Source organism: Thamnophis elegans, chromosome 14 (genome assembly GCF_009769535.1).
Source record: "Thamnophis elegans isolate rThaEle1 chromosome 14, rThaEle1.pri, whole genome shotgun sequence".
Classification (NCBI taxonomy): Eukaryota; Metazoa; Chordata; class Lepidosauria; order Squamata; family Colubridae; genus Thamnophis; species Thamnophis elegans.
Genome location: NC_045554.1, coordinates 41,410,341 through 41,425,445, shown reverse-complemented (window position 1 = coordinate 41,425,445; position 15,105 = coordinate 41,410,341). Strand labels below are relative to the sequence as shown.

Genomic DNA, 15,105 nt, shown 5'->3' with positions numbered 1-15,105 from the left:
GAGAGATTTTCTTTTCGTCTCGAGAGTTCAGGTGGTAGAGAGGAGCTTCGTTCAAAAGTTTGCAAAAGGCAACTTTTTGATGTGAGATAAGATGCCTTTTTTTTTTAATTATAACATTCACATCCAGTCTTCCCTCTACAGCCCTACACTTTTTTCCATTCCAAATTCCTGCCAGGCAGCGGTGGGATTCAAATAATTAAACAATCGGTTCTCTGCCCTAATAACCAGCTGAGTAGGCATGGCTCAGTGGTCATGTGACCATGTGGGCATGGCCAACTCAACGCCACTCAGGTTGATGGGCGCTTCGCCTTAGTGACTACTATGTAATAAGGGTTAACCGGAGAGGCAGTTTCTGTAAGCAGGGCAATAAAGGTGTGGCTAGAAACACCAGAATGTTTCCTTCCTGCCTTCCTAACAGACGTCTTCGGACAGCACTGGCTCTTCGGCTTTGAAACAGAGATGAGCAATGCCCCCTAGAGTCAGGAACGAATAGCACATATGTGCGAGGGGAACTTTTACCTTTAATGCCTCCAAAATTAACATGGCTTTGCAAAAAAAAATGATCTATGCAGGTTTATTTGCCTTTATCTTTGACTGGCAGAGATTTCTGTTCATCTCCTGACTTCAAACCTTCCAGCTTTTATTTTTTTTTCTTTTTTACTAAAAGGAAAATGGAAAGAAATGGTTCTTTAAAATTAACTACATTCTCTTTTTTCCCCCCTTAAAAGAATAACAAAAATGGCTAAGGAGAGCAAGCCCTGGTACCTTCAGAATGACGGTATAATGTTGGAACATTATCTGCCTCCCACCGATTTGCACAAAGCAAATATTGAAAAGACCTTCTACCAGAAATATTCACGAAGCTTAAAAACCATGATTCCCATCCGCTTAAGAGCAAGGCAAGTTCCACGTTCTTGTATTTAGAATATCGCACGGAATAAATATCTCAATGATGGGCATCTAACTCCTGAATGAATCAGTCATCTAATTTATGACTATCAGAGACCTGGTTTTAGTTATTCCCATTTGCTGAGATGTAGTAGATAGGGAGAGTACTTAAATTAGCCTCACAAATTGACATACAGTTCTTTAAGAATAGAATAGAATAGAATAGAATAGAATAGAATAGAATAGAATAGAATTCTTTATTGGCCAAGTGTGATTGGACCAGTGGAGGGTTTCAAAAATTGTTCGAACCTACTCTGTGGGTGTGGCCTCCTTTGTGGGAGTGGCTTGCTGCCCATGTGACCGGATGGGAGTGGCTTGCTGCCCATGAGACCGGATATGAAGATGCCGATGACACTTGTCAGAACCACCTTAAATTACCTCACACACAGCACTGGCATGCATAAGAATATGATGTAAACTTGTTTTTTAAAAGGCATCTTTGGTTTGCGTTAAAACAACTTCAACACACGCAATGTTCTGATTGCACCACAAACGCAGTAGTCATCCTTACCTTTCACAGAGGGACTGAGTTTTATCACTATGAGCATGATAGTGTAGAATAATCATATCCAAGGACCAGTGGTGGGTTTCAAAAAAGTTTGGAACCTCTTCTGTAGGTGTGGCCTGCTTTCCGGGTCCACTGGTGGAACCTCTTCTAACCGGTTCGGTAGATTTGACGAACCGGTTCTACCGAATAGGTGCGAACTGGTAGGAACCCACCTCTGGATTAGACACACAAGGAATTTGTCTTTGGTGCAGATGATCTCAGTGTGCATAAAAAGACAAGATACATTCATCACGAATCATAAGGTACAATACTTAATGATAGTCATAGGGTACAAATCAGGAAACAATCAATATCAATATAAATCGTAAGGATGCAAGCAACAAAGTTACAGTCCTGCAGTCATAAGTGGGAGGAGATGGGTGATAGGAACGACGAGAAGATTAATAGTAATAGTAATGCAGCCTTAGTGAATGGTTTGACAGTGGTGAGTGAATTATTTGTTTAGCAGAGTGATGGCATTTGGGGAGAAAATTATTCTTGTGTGTAGTTGTTCTGGTGTGCAGTGCTCTATAGCGTTCTTTTGAGGGTCTGAGAATCTGAGCTACTAACGTTCAAGGGAAATGAGCAGGAGATAAGAGAGGCATTCAAAGTGGGCTGGACTTAAATCTCTTGCGGGAATGCAGGGATTCATGACTGATGACGCATTTGACCCCCTCCCTTGCCCTCAGCCTGGTCATCTCCTAGAGTATCTTTCCCATATTTTTTGACATCCAACATTGCAATTTCCAGGTGACGGATAAGCTTTCGGTGCCTCCTTAAAGTTTCGGAGGGGAAGCAGACTAGCATGTAGGTTTAGGATCTTGGGTTGTGCCAACCTGTGGGAAAATATACAGCATGTCTTGGAATGGGAAAAGCACGGATGAACCATTAAAGGGGAAACTTAAAAAAACAAAACAATGCAGATGTGGGAAAGAAAAAAGCATAAGAAAGAACCTTAAGATAGTCCTCTTTTGATTTTGTTTGGTATGAGATGGGGCAGAGAGAACCTGATACAGGAGGTCCTCAACATACGCCCACAATTGAGTCCAAAATTAATCTTGCTAAGCGAGACATTTGTCAAGTGAGTTTTAGCCTATTTTATGACCTTTCTTGCGACAGTTGTTAAGTGAACCAGAGCAATTGTTAAGTTAGTAATGCCGTTGTTAAGCGAATCTGGTGTGCTTGCCAGAAGGTTGCAAAAGATTATCACCTGATCCCGTTGTAAATATGAACCAGTTGCTGAATTTTGATCGCATGATCACGGGGATGCTGCAATGATCACACAAGTGTGAAAAACAGTCATAAGTCACTTTTTCCGATGCTGTTGAAACTTTGAAATGAACGGTCATAAATCAAGGACTACCTATAATTATTTTATTTTTTAAAAACTCCTTGCTTGCTCAGTCGTCTCCCATTCCCGAGACCAGCTTTACATTCTTCACACATCCACAGCTCGGTTTTTACACTTATTGTGGAAATGAAATGATTGGCAAGCACGGGAGAATTGTTGAGAATTCAAAGCCGGAGTGAATTAAAAAAAAACGTGTCTTGCGCGTTTTCACTGTTGAAGAGACAGCCAAGGAAGCTGACTTCTCGGAGACAGCTATTCAATATCCGGTGAAAAGATTAGAGAACTCTTGCTCAAAAGCCGTAGCTGCCAGGGAGGAGGAAAAGGTCTCGCTGATGAACAAGTGCCAATCAAAGAGATGATTAGGAGGACCGAATGGGCAACGGTCCAAGGCAAATGTCAGGTTTCCAAACAGCATCCAAAATTAAATCAGAGTCCAAGGCAAAGTATTGCTCAAAGTTCCAATTTATTAAGAGAGCCACGTTGGCACATCTGGGGAAACCCGAATCTGAAAGCTTCCCGGTTTTCCCCACCCAGTGGAAAGTTCAAGATTTTGCCCCCACACCCACAAGTCCCATCACATGGTTCAATCTCCCACTGCCATGCTGGCAGTTCCACCCATCCCGTTCCAGTCAGGTGCAGAGGTGCAAAGATAAAGGATGACCTTGGCTTTCTAGAAAGAATGTTGTTATGGCTACATAGCATCTAACTCCATGCAATCCCCCCTCCCGTTTTCCCACAATAGAAAATGCATAGTAGAATCATAGAAAGTGCGGCAGGCCAAAGATCCACCAGAAAATATGGCTGGAGGTCTGATAGCAGAAGGCAGCTTTTGATGGCTGTAAAATCTTCTTCCCCTTTTATTTATTTATTTTATTTATTAAATATATTTATATTTTCTTCTCCCCATGGTTGATTCCCTCTTTCTACCCGACCTACAGGTCTTGCAAGAATCCAGTGGACAATGCTGGACTTTTCTCCTTTGCTACGTATTCTTGGTTTTCCTCGCTAATGCTCCAAGGATACCGGCACAAAATCAACACCGCGACGATGCCTCCTCTCTCTTACTACGACAGTGCTGAACCGAACGCCAGAAGGTTGTTATTTTTAAAACCTCTCTTGACCCACCCCAATCTTCCTGGAGAGAAGGAGGTGGCCCTCATTTGCATTCATTAGACTTTGAAGATAATAAATCTAACATCCTGTTTCCCTGAAATTAAGTCCTAACCGGAAAATATGCTCTAGCATGTTTTTTCAGCATGCTCGTAATATAAGTCCTACCTAAAAAATAAGCCCCAGTTAAGATAATTAGCCAGACGGATGCATATTAATGCTATATTTTACCTGAAAATAAGCCCTAACAAGAAAATAAGCCCTGATGTGGTTTTTTGGAGCCAAAATTAATATAAGACCTGGTTTTATTTTTGGGGAAACAGTTGTTTGTAAGAAAATAACAGAGCTGGTGGTGTCCTGCTGTATCTTTCCTAAAGGAGAAGGAAAGGAGGGTGGTGGGTCATAGCAAGGCCCTGTAATTTCCTCACGATTTTGGTTGCACGGGGAACATATCGTCCTGGTTTAAGTCTTCTTTGCAGATATTCTTTGGGGAAGGTGTGCATCGAGAAAAGATTTGTCTGAAATGGTATAGGGCCATGACGGCAAACCTATGGCACGTGTGCCCAAAGTGGCACATGGAGCTATGTCACCTAGCACGCGTGATGGGACCGTTTCCTCTTCCGGGTTTCCGATGCACATATGCAGATGATGATCGCCTGGTATTTGTCCGTGCGGCACTGCTGGAATCTAGAAGAGCTGGTCTCCTGTTTTCTGGCGTGACCATGAGCAGCGGCCAGCTGATTGGTGTGTGTGCAGTAACTGGAAGACATTTTGGCCAGCGCGCATGCGTGTGCTGGAAAGCAGAAGTACCTTTTCCAGTGCGCGCATGCCCCCCTGGGCAGTGTTCTGACCCAGGCTTCCTGAAACAATGAAACACATACAATTAAGTCCAAAAACTCTCTCTTTATTTCAAAGGCTGTGAATTACGTTCATTCACAGCCCGTAATGAGTTCCAAATAGTAGTAAAGAGTCCTACAGTAGTCTGCCAAAGTCCTTCGAGATAAGGCTGATAAGCACCCACCTTTATCTTCTTTGAGAATGCTGCCACAGACTTAATTGGCAAGGCCCCACGGAGCAAAGAGTCCAAATGTATTTTCAGAATCTAAACTGACCAGCATGAACCGAGTTGCTTCCTGCAAAGACTCGTGTGCTTTTGCTCCCCCTTTATGTCTTATGGGAGGGGCCAGTCACCTTCAAGTCTTACTCCCGAGCTGTCCTTTCTGTTTTAACTGTTCTTGCCTTCTTGCACGCACTGGGAGCAGGAGGAGCCTGTTCTTCTGCCTTGCTGCTCTCCAACTCTAGAGGCTCCGAAGGTAGCACATAACTACCAGATGACTCTGGCTTCCTTTCTGCCTCCAACACAGAGCCCTCGTCCGAGCCTTCTCCAGACTCCAGGACTGACCCATGTTCCTCCCCAACATCCTACAGAGTTTCCTGCCTGAACAGGGGAACTTGGACTCGAAGATCTCCAAAGTTCCCTTCCAACTCCGTTGTTCTGTTATTCTCAGCAAAGTGGAAGGCCAGTAAAACAAGCAGTGGAATGAAACACCAACTTTTCGATAAGGCATTGGCCTAGCCTTGATTGATGCTTATCCAATTCTAGACTTGAATGCCTACAATACAATAGCAGAGTTGGAAGGGACCTTGGAGGTCTTCTAGTCCAACCCCTGGCTAGGCAGGAAACCCTATATCATTCCAGACAAATGGCTGTCCAACATCTTCTTAAAGACTTCCAGTGTTGGGGCATTCACAACTTCTGGAGGCCACTGATTAATTGTCCTAACTGTCAGGAAATGTCTCCTTGGTTTTAAGTTGCTCCTCTCCTTGATTAGTTTCCACCCATTGCTTCTTGTTCTACCCTCAGGTGCCTTGGAGGATAGCTTGACTCCCTCTTCTTTGTGGCAACCCCTGAGATATCGGAAGACGGCTACCATGTCTCCCCTAGTCCTTCTTTTAATTAAACTAGACATACCCAGTTCCTGCAACCGTTCTTCATGTGTTTTAGCCTCCAGTCCCCTAATCCTCTTTGTTGCTCTTCTCTGCACTCTTTCTAGAGTCTCCACATCTTTTCTACATCGTGGCGAGCAAAACTGGATGCAGTATTCCAAGTGTGGCCTTACCAAGGCCTTATAAAGTGGTATTAACACTTCACGGGATCTTGATGCTATCCTTCTGTTTATGCAGCCTAGAACTGTGTTGGCTTTTTTGGCAAGCGCCCTGTTTATACCCTGTTATAATTCCTCAATTTTCTACCTGGCCTCTGCAATAATTAATTGGCAACAGGGACTTTAACAAGTGTGGGCATGGAAGGAATGTGTCACGTGAGTCGTTTGCTTTTTTCTTTTTTTACAGATTCCGATTCCTCTGGGAAGCTGAGATCGCCAAAGTCGGACTGGAGAAAGCTTCCTTAGACAAAGTCTTCTTTCAGTTTCAAAGGACGAGGATTTTCATGGACATAATTGCTAATATTTTTTATGCCAGTTTTGGTATTTTGGGGCCAGTGAGTAACGTGGAAGCACATGTTGAGAGCTGACACCTTTCAAAAGATTTGGAAAGAGAATTTGATGGGGTGATTTCTCAAAAATTTATCCGGGGTGGGGGTGGGGGAAGAGGACATTTCAAACCCTTGTTCGAGGCAGAACCTTTGATCAATCCACCCCTCAATCAAAAGGCTACCCCGGAGTGGCTTTGGATCTCTTTCTTGGGGGTTGAAAGAATAGGTGGGAAGCCAGGGAGGCTGGAATGGCACAACTTGGGCATGGCCAACTCAATGCAGCCAACTTGATGTGGCCATCTCGCCATGGCCAACTCGCAGTGGACAATTCACTGCAGGACAATTCAACAATTCAATTTGAGTATTTAAAATAATTTTAACGTTTGCCATTCGTTTCATTTTGCCCCTCCTTTTTCAGCTTTTTTTTAATGATTCGATTCCATCATTTCTTCTATAGTAATGTGTTCTAACCCCCTCCTCCGTCCAGTAATGAAAGCCGAGACACGCTTAATGAGAATGTCCTTTAATAGCAAGACCAGACTCTCGGTGGCTAAAAGCCAAGTAAACAAACAGATAAGGACCTTGGCAGCAAGTCTGACAAACCTTGGCAGCAATTCAGACAAACTCTGGCAGCAATCCAGCCTGCCAAGTTAGTTCCTCTTTAGTCAAAGCGTTGACTTCTGCAAGAAGGGCCTGGCACAAGCAGTCTTTTTTATAGTCTGGAGAGGAGCCTAATGACCATCAGCTGAGCGTAATTACCTCCTGTAAGTACGTAATTGTTCTTGACGCCGAGTACCTCTTCGACGGCGTGCATCCTGGAACAACTCACTGTTGGTTTCTGGATCACTCTTCCTTGTCTCCTCCCCACCAATCCAAGGCTCAGGCGCTACCTGGTGGCCAACCAGTCTCTCTGCACCCTGCTTGAGTCGGAACCCTATCCAGAGTCCTCCACATCCTCCAGGGCCGACTCATAGGGCCCCTCGCTGTCGGAATCTGGTGGCAGCTCCAACGGCTCCTGCTGGGCCACAACAGTAATGTAACTTTTGTCCTGCAGCAAATTATCACACAGCAAATTAGCTATGACGAGTTGGTCATAGTGAGTTGGCTACACCATGCTGTAGACCTAGCTTCCCAGTTGCTTTGTCTCTAAGAGCAGAGAGGGGGGGCGGAGAGGGAGGGAGGAACAAAGGGAGAGAGAGGGGGGGAAAGAGAGAGAAAGAGGGAAGAAAGGAAGGAGAGAGGAGGGAAAGGGGGGGAGAGAAGGAAGGAGGGAGGGAGGGAAGAAAAGAGGGAGAGAGAAATCTACTTCACTTTTAAGACACTCATTGCAATTGGCATCTGCTTTGAAAGGAATTTCAAAAGCAAATTCTCTCTCATCAAAATGAATGAGAATCGATAGACCAACCACTAGAGAACATCTCTGCCTACTGCTATTGCATTTATAAACCAATTTTTTTTAAAGAGAGAGCGAGAGATCTTATTTCAGTGAAACACTCATACCTCATAAAAGAAGATCCCACTTTCATTCTTTGTCACAAATGTGACAGGGATCTTAGGCTAAGAATCCCATCAATCTTGGTCATCGCCATCCTCCTGAGTACCACAGCTCGAGCTTGTGATTTTCATAACAGGATGTTTTTATGATCGTAAAGATGACGTCGGTTCCAATGACCTAAACATTGCTAAACAACGTCTTCCCCCTTCGAATTGTGGGAAAACACTCAAAAGAAATCTGCCCCCCAAAATATGAGAATTTAGGTTCCAATCCTTTGAAAATCATTTTGTGTTGGCCAACTCAATGCACCTTGCACCTTCAATGAACCTCTACTCCTTGGGAAACCTGTGAATTTTTTTGCACAGATTTTAAACTCTCTCTCTCTCTCTCCCTGTGGAAGAAATAAATCAGGCAGTATTGAATAATATTGACTGCTTTAAAAAATATACCGACTTAACAACACAGATTTCCCAAGAAATTTACAAGTTTATGTTTTGGTGTGTTTTTTTCTGGCAGACCCTGGTCTTCCATAACATTCTCCAGTACACCAACAAAGATTCAAAGGACTTGCTGGAGGGTATCGGCCTCTGCATGGCCCTTTTTTTCACCGAATTTTCAAAAGTTGTGTTGTGGTCATTGACATGGGCTATCAACTATCGCACGGCTGTCCGGGCCAAAATTGCTGTGACCACCATCGCTTTTGAGAACCTGTTGACTTGTAAGTCCTTGAAACACAAGTCTTTAAGCAAGGTAAGATTTGGAGGTCACATCCTCATCTGATTTCCCATACCTATTTAAATGGCAAGACGTATGTGGGGTTGGTTTTCTTCAAGAGATATTGCGAACATCTGATTCGCAGCCAGCAAAGTCTTTCAAAGGAGGATTTACGGTCACAGACCTTATCTGGCTTGGAAAGCTGCCAGGCCGATAGCTGGAGAACATGGCAAGGAATCTCTGAGAGTCACGAACCAATTAAGCAAACTAATTGTCTCCTGCAAACTCCACTCCCCTTTCGCTCCTCTTTTATTTCCTCTGGGAGGGGCCATTCATGATCCACCTGTGGCCTTACTCCCAAGTCAACCCCTGTTCTTTAGCTGTTCCTTTCATCTGGCAACTCTGCATATGCTCCAGAAGTGGGTTGCTGCCAGTTCGGCTAGGATCAGCCAAACTGGTGGTAGTGGTGGCAAGAGGCTCCGCCCACCCACCCAGACGCTTCTTTTTAACCGGTAGTTAAAAAATTAGCAACCCACCTCTGCTATGCGCACACTGGGAACAGGCTGTAACTGTTTGTCTGCCTCACTGATGTCTGACTCTGAAGGCAACTGATAACAGGCATACGGCTCTGGCCCCCTCTCTGCCTCCGACACAGAGCCCTCATCAGAGCCTTTTCCAGACTCCAGGACTGGCCCAGGTTCCTCCCCAACCTCCTCACTGTCTGACAATTCTTGCAATAAAATAGAATTAGCTGACCTGGTCAAGTTGTCTATTTAGTCTACCTGGGAAGTTAGACGTTATCCAATGGGTAATGAATGTACATCTTCCTCTGTGGTCTTTAGAGTTGACCATTCTAGACGTATTGATCAGCCACCTGATCCTGCCATTCACATTGATTGACGATGATTTGGGCAGCTTTCAACACAAGATACATTTCTGAGCAGTTTCCTCGTTGCCTTTCAGTTGATTAATTTCTTAGCCAACGATGGTTTTCGGATATTCGAAGCTGCTTTGTTCGGCCCCATGCCCATGTTGGCGCCTCTGCTGATCGTGGTTTGCACCATCTATTCCTGTGCCCTCCTCGGTCCGACAGCTCTGATAGGAACATTCATTTATGTTACATTTATACCGTTGCAGGTAAAATATTTTCCTTTTCTGCAAAATTATGACACCTTTGTACCGGAGAGGTCCCCTCTCTGTTTTATTAAAATAAGGGGGAGAAATAACCCTCCTGTTTTAGTTGCTTGTGGCAACTAGTTGTGTAAAGGACAGGACATTCTAGTCTATGGCAGGGGTGAGCTGCTACTGGCATTACTGCCGGCTCAGCTTCCCTCAGGCGCACTCCGCATGCATGCACAATTGCAACTAAAAAGGTCGGCACCTGCGCACAATGTTAGAAAAGGGGGGGGGATAATTTTTTGCAATGAAGATTCTTCTATGCATGTGCAGAACCAAAAATCAAGATAGCAATAGCAATAGCAGTTAGACTTATATACCGCTTCATAGGGCTTTCAGCCCTCTCTAAGCGGTTTACAGAGTCAGCATATTGCCCCCAACAACAATCCAGGTCCCCATTTTACCCACCTCGGAAGGATGGAAGGCTGAGTCAACCCTGAGCTGGTGAGATTTGAACAGCCGAACTGCAGAACTGCAGTCAGCTGAAGTAGCCTGCAGTGCTGCATTTAACCACTGCGCCACCTCGGCTCTAGATGGCGCCGCCACCAATAGAACTGGTTTAAGGGCGTGGCAGCCCGAGTTACTACCTACTCAACTGAACTGATCCAAACCAGTAGGAACCCACCTCTGATCCACGGGTGTCAAATGCATGGCATTTCCCCCTTTTTGCAGGGCTGGGGTGGGCGTGGCCCGCCTGTGACACATCCGGCTTGCGAGCCACCAGTTTGACACCCCTGCTCTAGTCTGTTTCCATCCTATTTTGATCCTAATGGTTTTGCTTCCTACGAGAGATCTCACGGCAGGTTCCTTTCACTAAAACTTTTCTACTTCTGCAAATGTTATAGTCCAAATCCATTGATAGTGCCCTCCTCCTACACGTGAGCAAGACTAAGGTAGTCCTTAACTTACAACAGTTCATTTAGTTGTTGTTTTTATTGTTGTTTTGTTTGTTTATTGGATTTATATGCCGCCCTTCTCCCAAAGGACTCAGGGCGGTGTACAACATTAAAAAAAACCACACATATTACAAAAGTTAAAAAGGAAATTAGATTTAGTGGCCGTTCAAAGTGACAACGGCACTGAAAAACGTGACTCGCGACCATTTTTTCAAAGTTACGACCTTTGCAGCGTCCCCTTGATCAGGTGATCAAAATTCAGAGGCTTGGCAACCAGTTCATATTTATGACCGTTGCTGTGTCCCAAGGTCACGTGACGTGATTCTCTTTCACGAACATCTGACAAGCTTGTGTTGATGGGGAAGCGTATTCACTTAACCATGGTGTTACTAACTTATCAACTGCAGGGATTCACCTGATAACCGAGGCAGGAAAGGTCGTGAAATGGGGCAAAACTCGTTTAGTAAATGAAATGTGTGACTCAATTATGGTCGTAAGTCGAGGATCACAGCCTAAATCTGAACAACAGAAGGGATGTCAATATGGAGGTGGCGCAGTGGTTAGGGTGCAGTACTGCAGGCCACTTCAGCTGACTGTTATCTGCAGTTCAGCGGTTCTAATCTCACTGGCTCAAGGTTGACTCAGCCTTCCATCCTTCCGAGGTGGGTGAAATGAGGACCCAGACTGTGGGGGCGATATGCTGACTCTGTAAACCGCTTAGAGAGGGCTGAAAGCCCTATGAAGCGGTATATAAGTCTAACTGCTATTGCTATTGCTATTGTAGCTCAGGGTTGACATGGAGGAGTACTTGGTGTTCTCTGGGCTTGGTTGTTTTCTTGCAGACGTTTCATTACCCAACTATATAACATCATCAGTGCTAGAAGGAGTGGGGTTTGTGGAGAGGAGGAGGAGGGATGACTGTGGGGGTCCTTGATGCTCTCTGAGCTTTGTTGTTTCCTTGCAGACGTTTCATTACCCAGCTAGGCGACACCATCAGTTCTAGTGACAGAAGGGATAGCTACAATTATGAAGATTTATTTAGTTTTCAGCCAAGGGTTTAGCTGTCAGCTCTATAATGACCTCTGGGCTGTGGCTCATCTTTGGCTCACTTTCCTTGCAGATGTTGATGGGCAAATTAACATCTGTTTTACGAAGACGCTCTATTTTGCTGACCGACAAACGCGTGCGAATCATGACCGAGGTGCTGACGTGCATTAAGCTCATCAAAATGTATGCCTGGGAAAAATCTTTTGCAAAAATTATCACAGGTACCTGGAGTGTGGGGGGGGGGATGGTGACTCCCGGGGGTTGGCTCGTGTTTCAGTGGGATGATTTAACCAGATCCTCCGTGCCCCCCGATTTATGATTCACCTTTAATTGAAGGTGTGCAGGGTATACTTTGCAAAAACCATAGGCCACGGTCTAGAAAAGATGTACGGTTTATCCTTTTTGTTCCACGCCGTTACAGGATGATGTGGGGGTTTTTGTTTTCCCCCCTTTGCAGGCGTCAGGGAAGCAGAAAGAAAAACGCTGCAAAAGGCAGGATACGTCCAGAGCGTGAACTCGGCTCTTATCCCGGTTGTTTCCACGCTAACCATTGTTATGCTGTTTTCCTTCCACACCCTGTTAAAGCGCGAACTGACAGCTGCTGTTGTAAGAGGATGCTCCTGTTTCATAATTGTCTTTTTTTTTTTAGTTTTTATTTATTTATTTATTTTCACAATCTTTTGAAATATACTTTTTTTTATTTTCCATTTTCATAACATATAATCACATGTATACGATTACATAGCCAATATCCTATTGTATTAAGTAGTAATTACATCAGTTCCTCTTGCCATCAACGCCCAGAAAGATAAAAACCCATTATTAGCTCTTCTGCTCTCCATACACCTCTTTCTTCTACCTCTCTCCTACCTCCTTTCTTCCCTCCGTCATCCTTTTCTACTCTACTTCCCCTTCCTTTCTCCTTCTCCTCTCTCTTCATTCCACTCCTCCTTATCCTCCTCATCTTCCCCCCTTACCCTCTCTCCTATCCCTCTCTTCCTATCTTTCTTCTCTCCTCTGTTTCCCACTCTTCCTCTCATTAGTGTATTTCAGCTTCTGAGCAAACTCCATTCTATGTTGATGGTATTTATGCTTCCATATCAATATACTTAACATATCTTAGTTTTAAAGAATTCATAATTGTCTTTTATGGTAGCTATCAACCCCTAAGCAGGACGATCACAGATCAACAGTTGGAGGCTGCATTAACAGAGGGATAAGCTCAGGATCACGTGAAGTAGTTAGTTATGCCCTTGTATAATGCCTTGGTAAGGCCACCCTTGGAATACTGCATCCAGTTTTGGTCACCAAGATCTGTGTGTGTGTGTGTGTGTGTGTGTGTGTGTGTGTGTCTGTCTGTCTGTCTGTCTGTCTGTCTGTGTCTGTGTGTCTCTGGGTGTGTGTATGTGTATATCAATATCATCATCATCTTTTAATGAACCCATAAACCCCTGCGGAGTGGAATCGGGGCAACTGAATGGACTGAGTGTTTACTGGCCCGATGCCCTTCCTGTCACCAATGCGGAGTTATATTCAGCAAGTATATTGTCGTTGTGCCCAGAGAGAGAAATAACTGCCCATACACACGCACGCACGCACACACACACACACATTACACACGCACACATACACATTACACACACACATCACACACACACACACACACACACACACACACACACGGGGCAGGGCCAGTCAGAAGTGGTATTTACGGGTTCTCCGAACTACTCAAAATTTCCGCTACAGGAATTCTGACTAGTCTCCAGAACTGGGCAGAACCTGCTGAATACCACCTCTGGTTCAGCGCCACCAAATTGGAGTCACTCTAAGACCCCCAAATTAGGAAACAAAAACTTTGGGGTTGGGAGTAAGAAACTCTGAAAGTCTGGCCCTTTTGGAGGAATCCCCCTCCCATGTGATATTAAGAATCCTTCCATTTCCTTCTCTTTTACAGGCCTTCAACGTGATTTCAGTGTTTAACACCATGAGGTTTTCAATTGCCATTTTGCCATTTTCAGTGAAAGCCCTGGCAGAAGCCAGCATCGCCTTAAAAAGGTTGAAGGTAGAAAAAGGTGCTTTTGGGGGGTGGGGGTGGGGGGAAATGATTACAGATATTCTGGGACATTTAAGCAAGTACAGAGAAAAAGAATACTCTAGTTTAGTTACAGAATACATTAAATTGCTATAGTATGTCATATCTGTTTTGCTGTCAACACCCCTTAATCTATTATTGAGAAATTATATTATACCCAGAGCAATGTGAAATCCCAGCTGCCAGTTCTTTATGAGGAACAGTTGCAGGAACTGAATATATCTAGCCTAGGGGATGTGGTGGCTCAGTGGCGATCAGAAGATCGGCAGTTCGGCGGTTCGAATCCCTAGCGCCGCGTAACAGAATGAGCTCGTGTTACTTGTTCTAGCTTCTGCCAAACTAGCAGTTCGAAAGCATGCAAAAATGCAAGTAGAAAAATAGGAACCACCTTTGGTGGGAAGGTAACAGCGTTCCCTGCGGCTTCGGCATTTAGCCATGCCGGCCACATGACCACGGAGACGTCTTCGGACAGTGCTGGCTCTTCGGCTTTGAAATGGAGATGAGCACCATCCGAGTGGTGGGTTTCCATTTTTTTAATTACCAGTTCGATCGTGCCCAAGTGTTCCACTTCTGCGCATGCTCAGAAGCGTCTGGGTGAATGGGCGGAGCCTCCCACTGCCGCCACTACTGGTTCGTCTGATATGGGCTGAACCAGAAGCAACCCACCTCTGCACCATCCCTAGAGTCAGAAATGACTAGCACGCATGTGCAGGGAAACCTTTACCTTTACCTTTACTAGCGAAAAGAAGGACTAAGGGAGTCAAATTATTCTCCAAAGGCCTTCATACGCATTGAGGTCTTCCCAAAAATCTAGAATTGTCCAAAATTATTGATGTTGTATATGCGTGCATTCAAGCACCCCTTTGAAATTGACCGTATGGAAATTTGGCATTGTGCAGATTTTCTAAGTGCCATCCAAGATTTTTGGGTATGGCACGCAGTGTGCTGTTAATCTGCCACAGCCAGTTTATGCCTTAATCTCTCAACTTCAGTTTTCTTATCTTGCTACTTGATACTTTCTGATCGTCTCCAATTCTTTGTTCTCCTATTCTATTGTCACATCAATTATCTACACTTCCTTTTTTTTCAACCACAGTTAAATCCGGGGTGTTATGATCCAGGCTTTACTAGTTTCTGTTCAGAATTCCCACAATATTTTAACCCCTCGCATTTTAGACTATTTTTTCACTCTTATGTTCCCACATGGATACCTCGAAATGTATTAAATAACATAT

The 15,105-nt window shown here is 44.4% G+C and overlaps 1 protein-coding gene across 1 annotated transcript in view; it reads left to right on the top strand.

The window, feature by feature from the left end:
• The first annotated feature begins 738 nt into the window (after positions 1-738).
• Positions 739-15,105, top strand: part of LOC116517946 (multidrug resistance-associated protein 9-like) — a 72,556-nt gene continuing 58,189 nt past the window's right edge. The window contains exons 1-8 of the mRNA XM_032231139.1: positions 739-899; positions 3,785-3,940; positions 6,309-6,456; positions 8,462-8,695; positions 9,623-9,796; positions 11,852-11,999; positions 12,236-12,384; positions 13,733-13,840. Coding sequence (XP_032087030.1) covers positions 739-899; positions 3,785-3,940; positions 6,309-6,456; positions 8,462-8,695; positions 9,623-9,796; positions 11,852-11,999; positions 12,236-12,384; positions 13,733-13,840 — 1,278 coding nt within the window. The remainder of the gene's footprint in view (positions 900-3,784; positions 3,941-6,308; positions 6,457-8,461; positions 8,696-9,622; positions 9,797-11,851; positions 12,000-12,235; positions 12,385-13,732; positions 13,841-15,105) is intronic.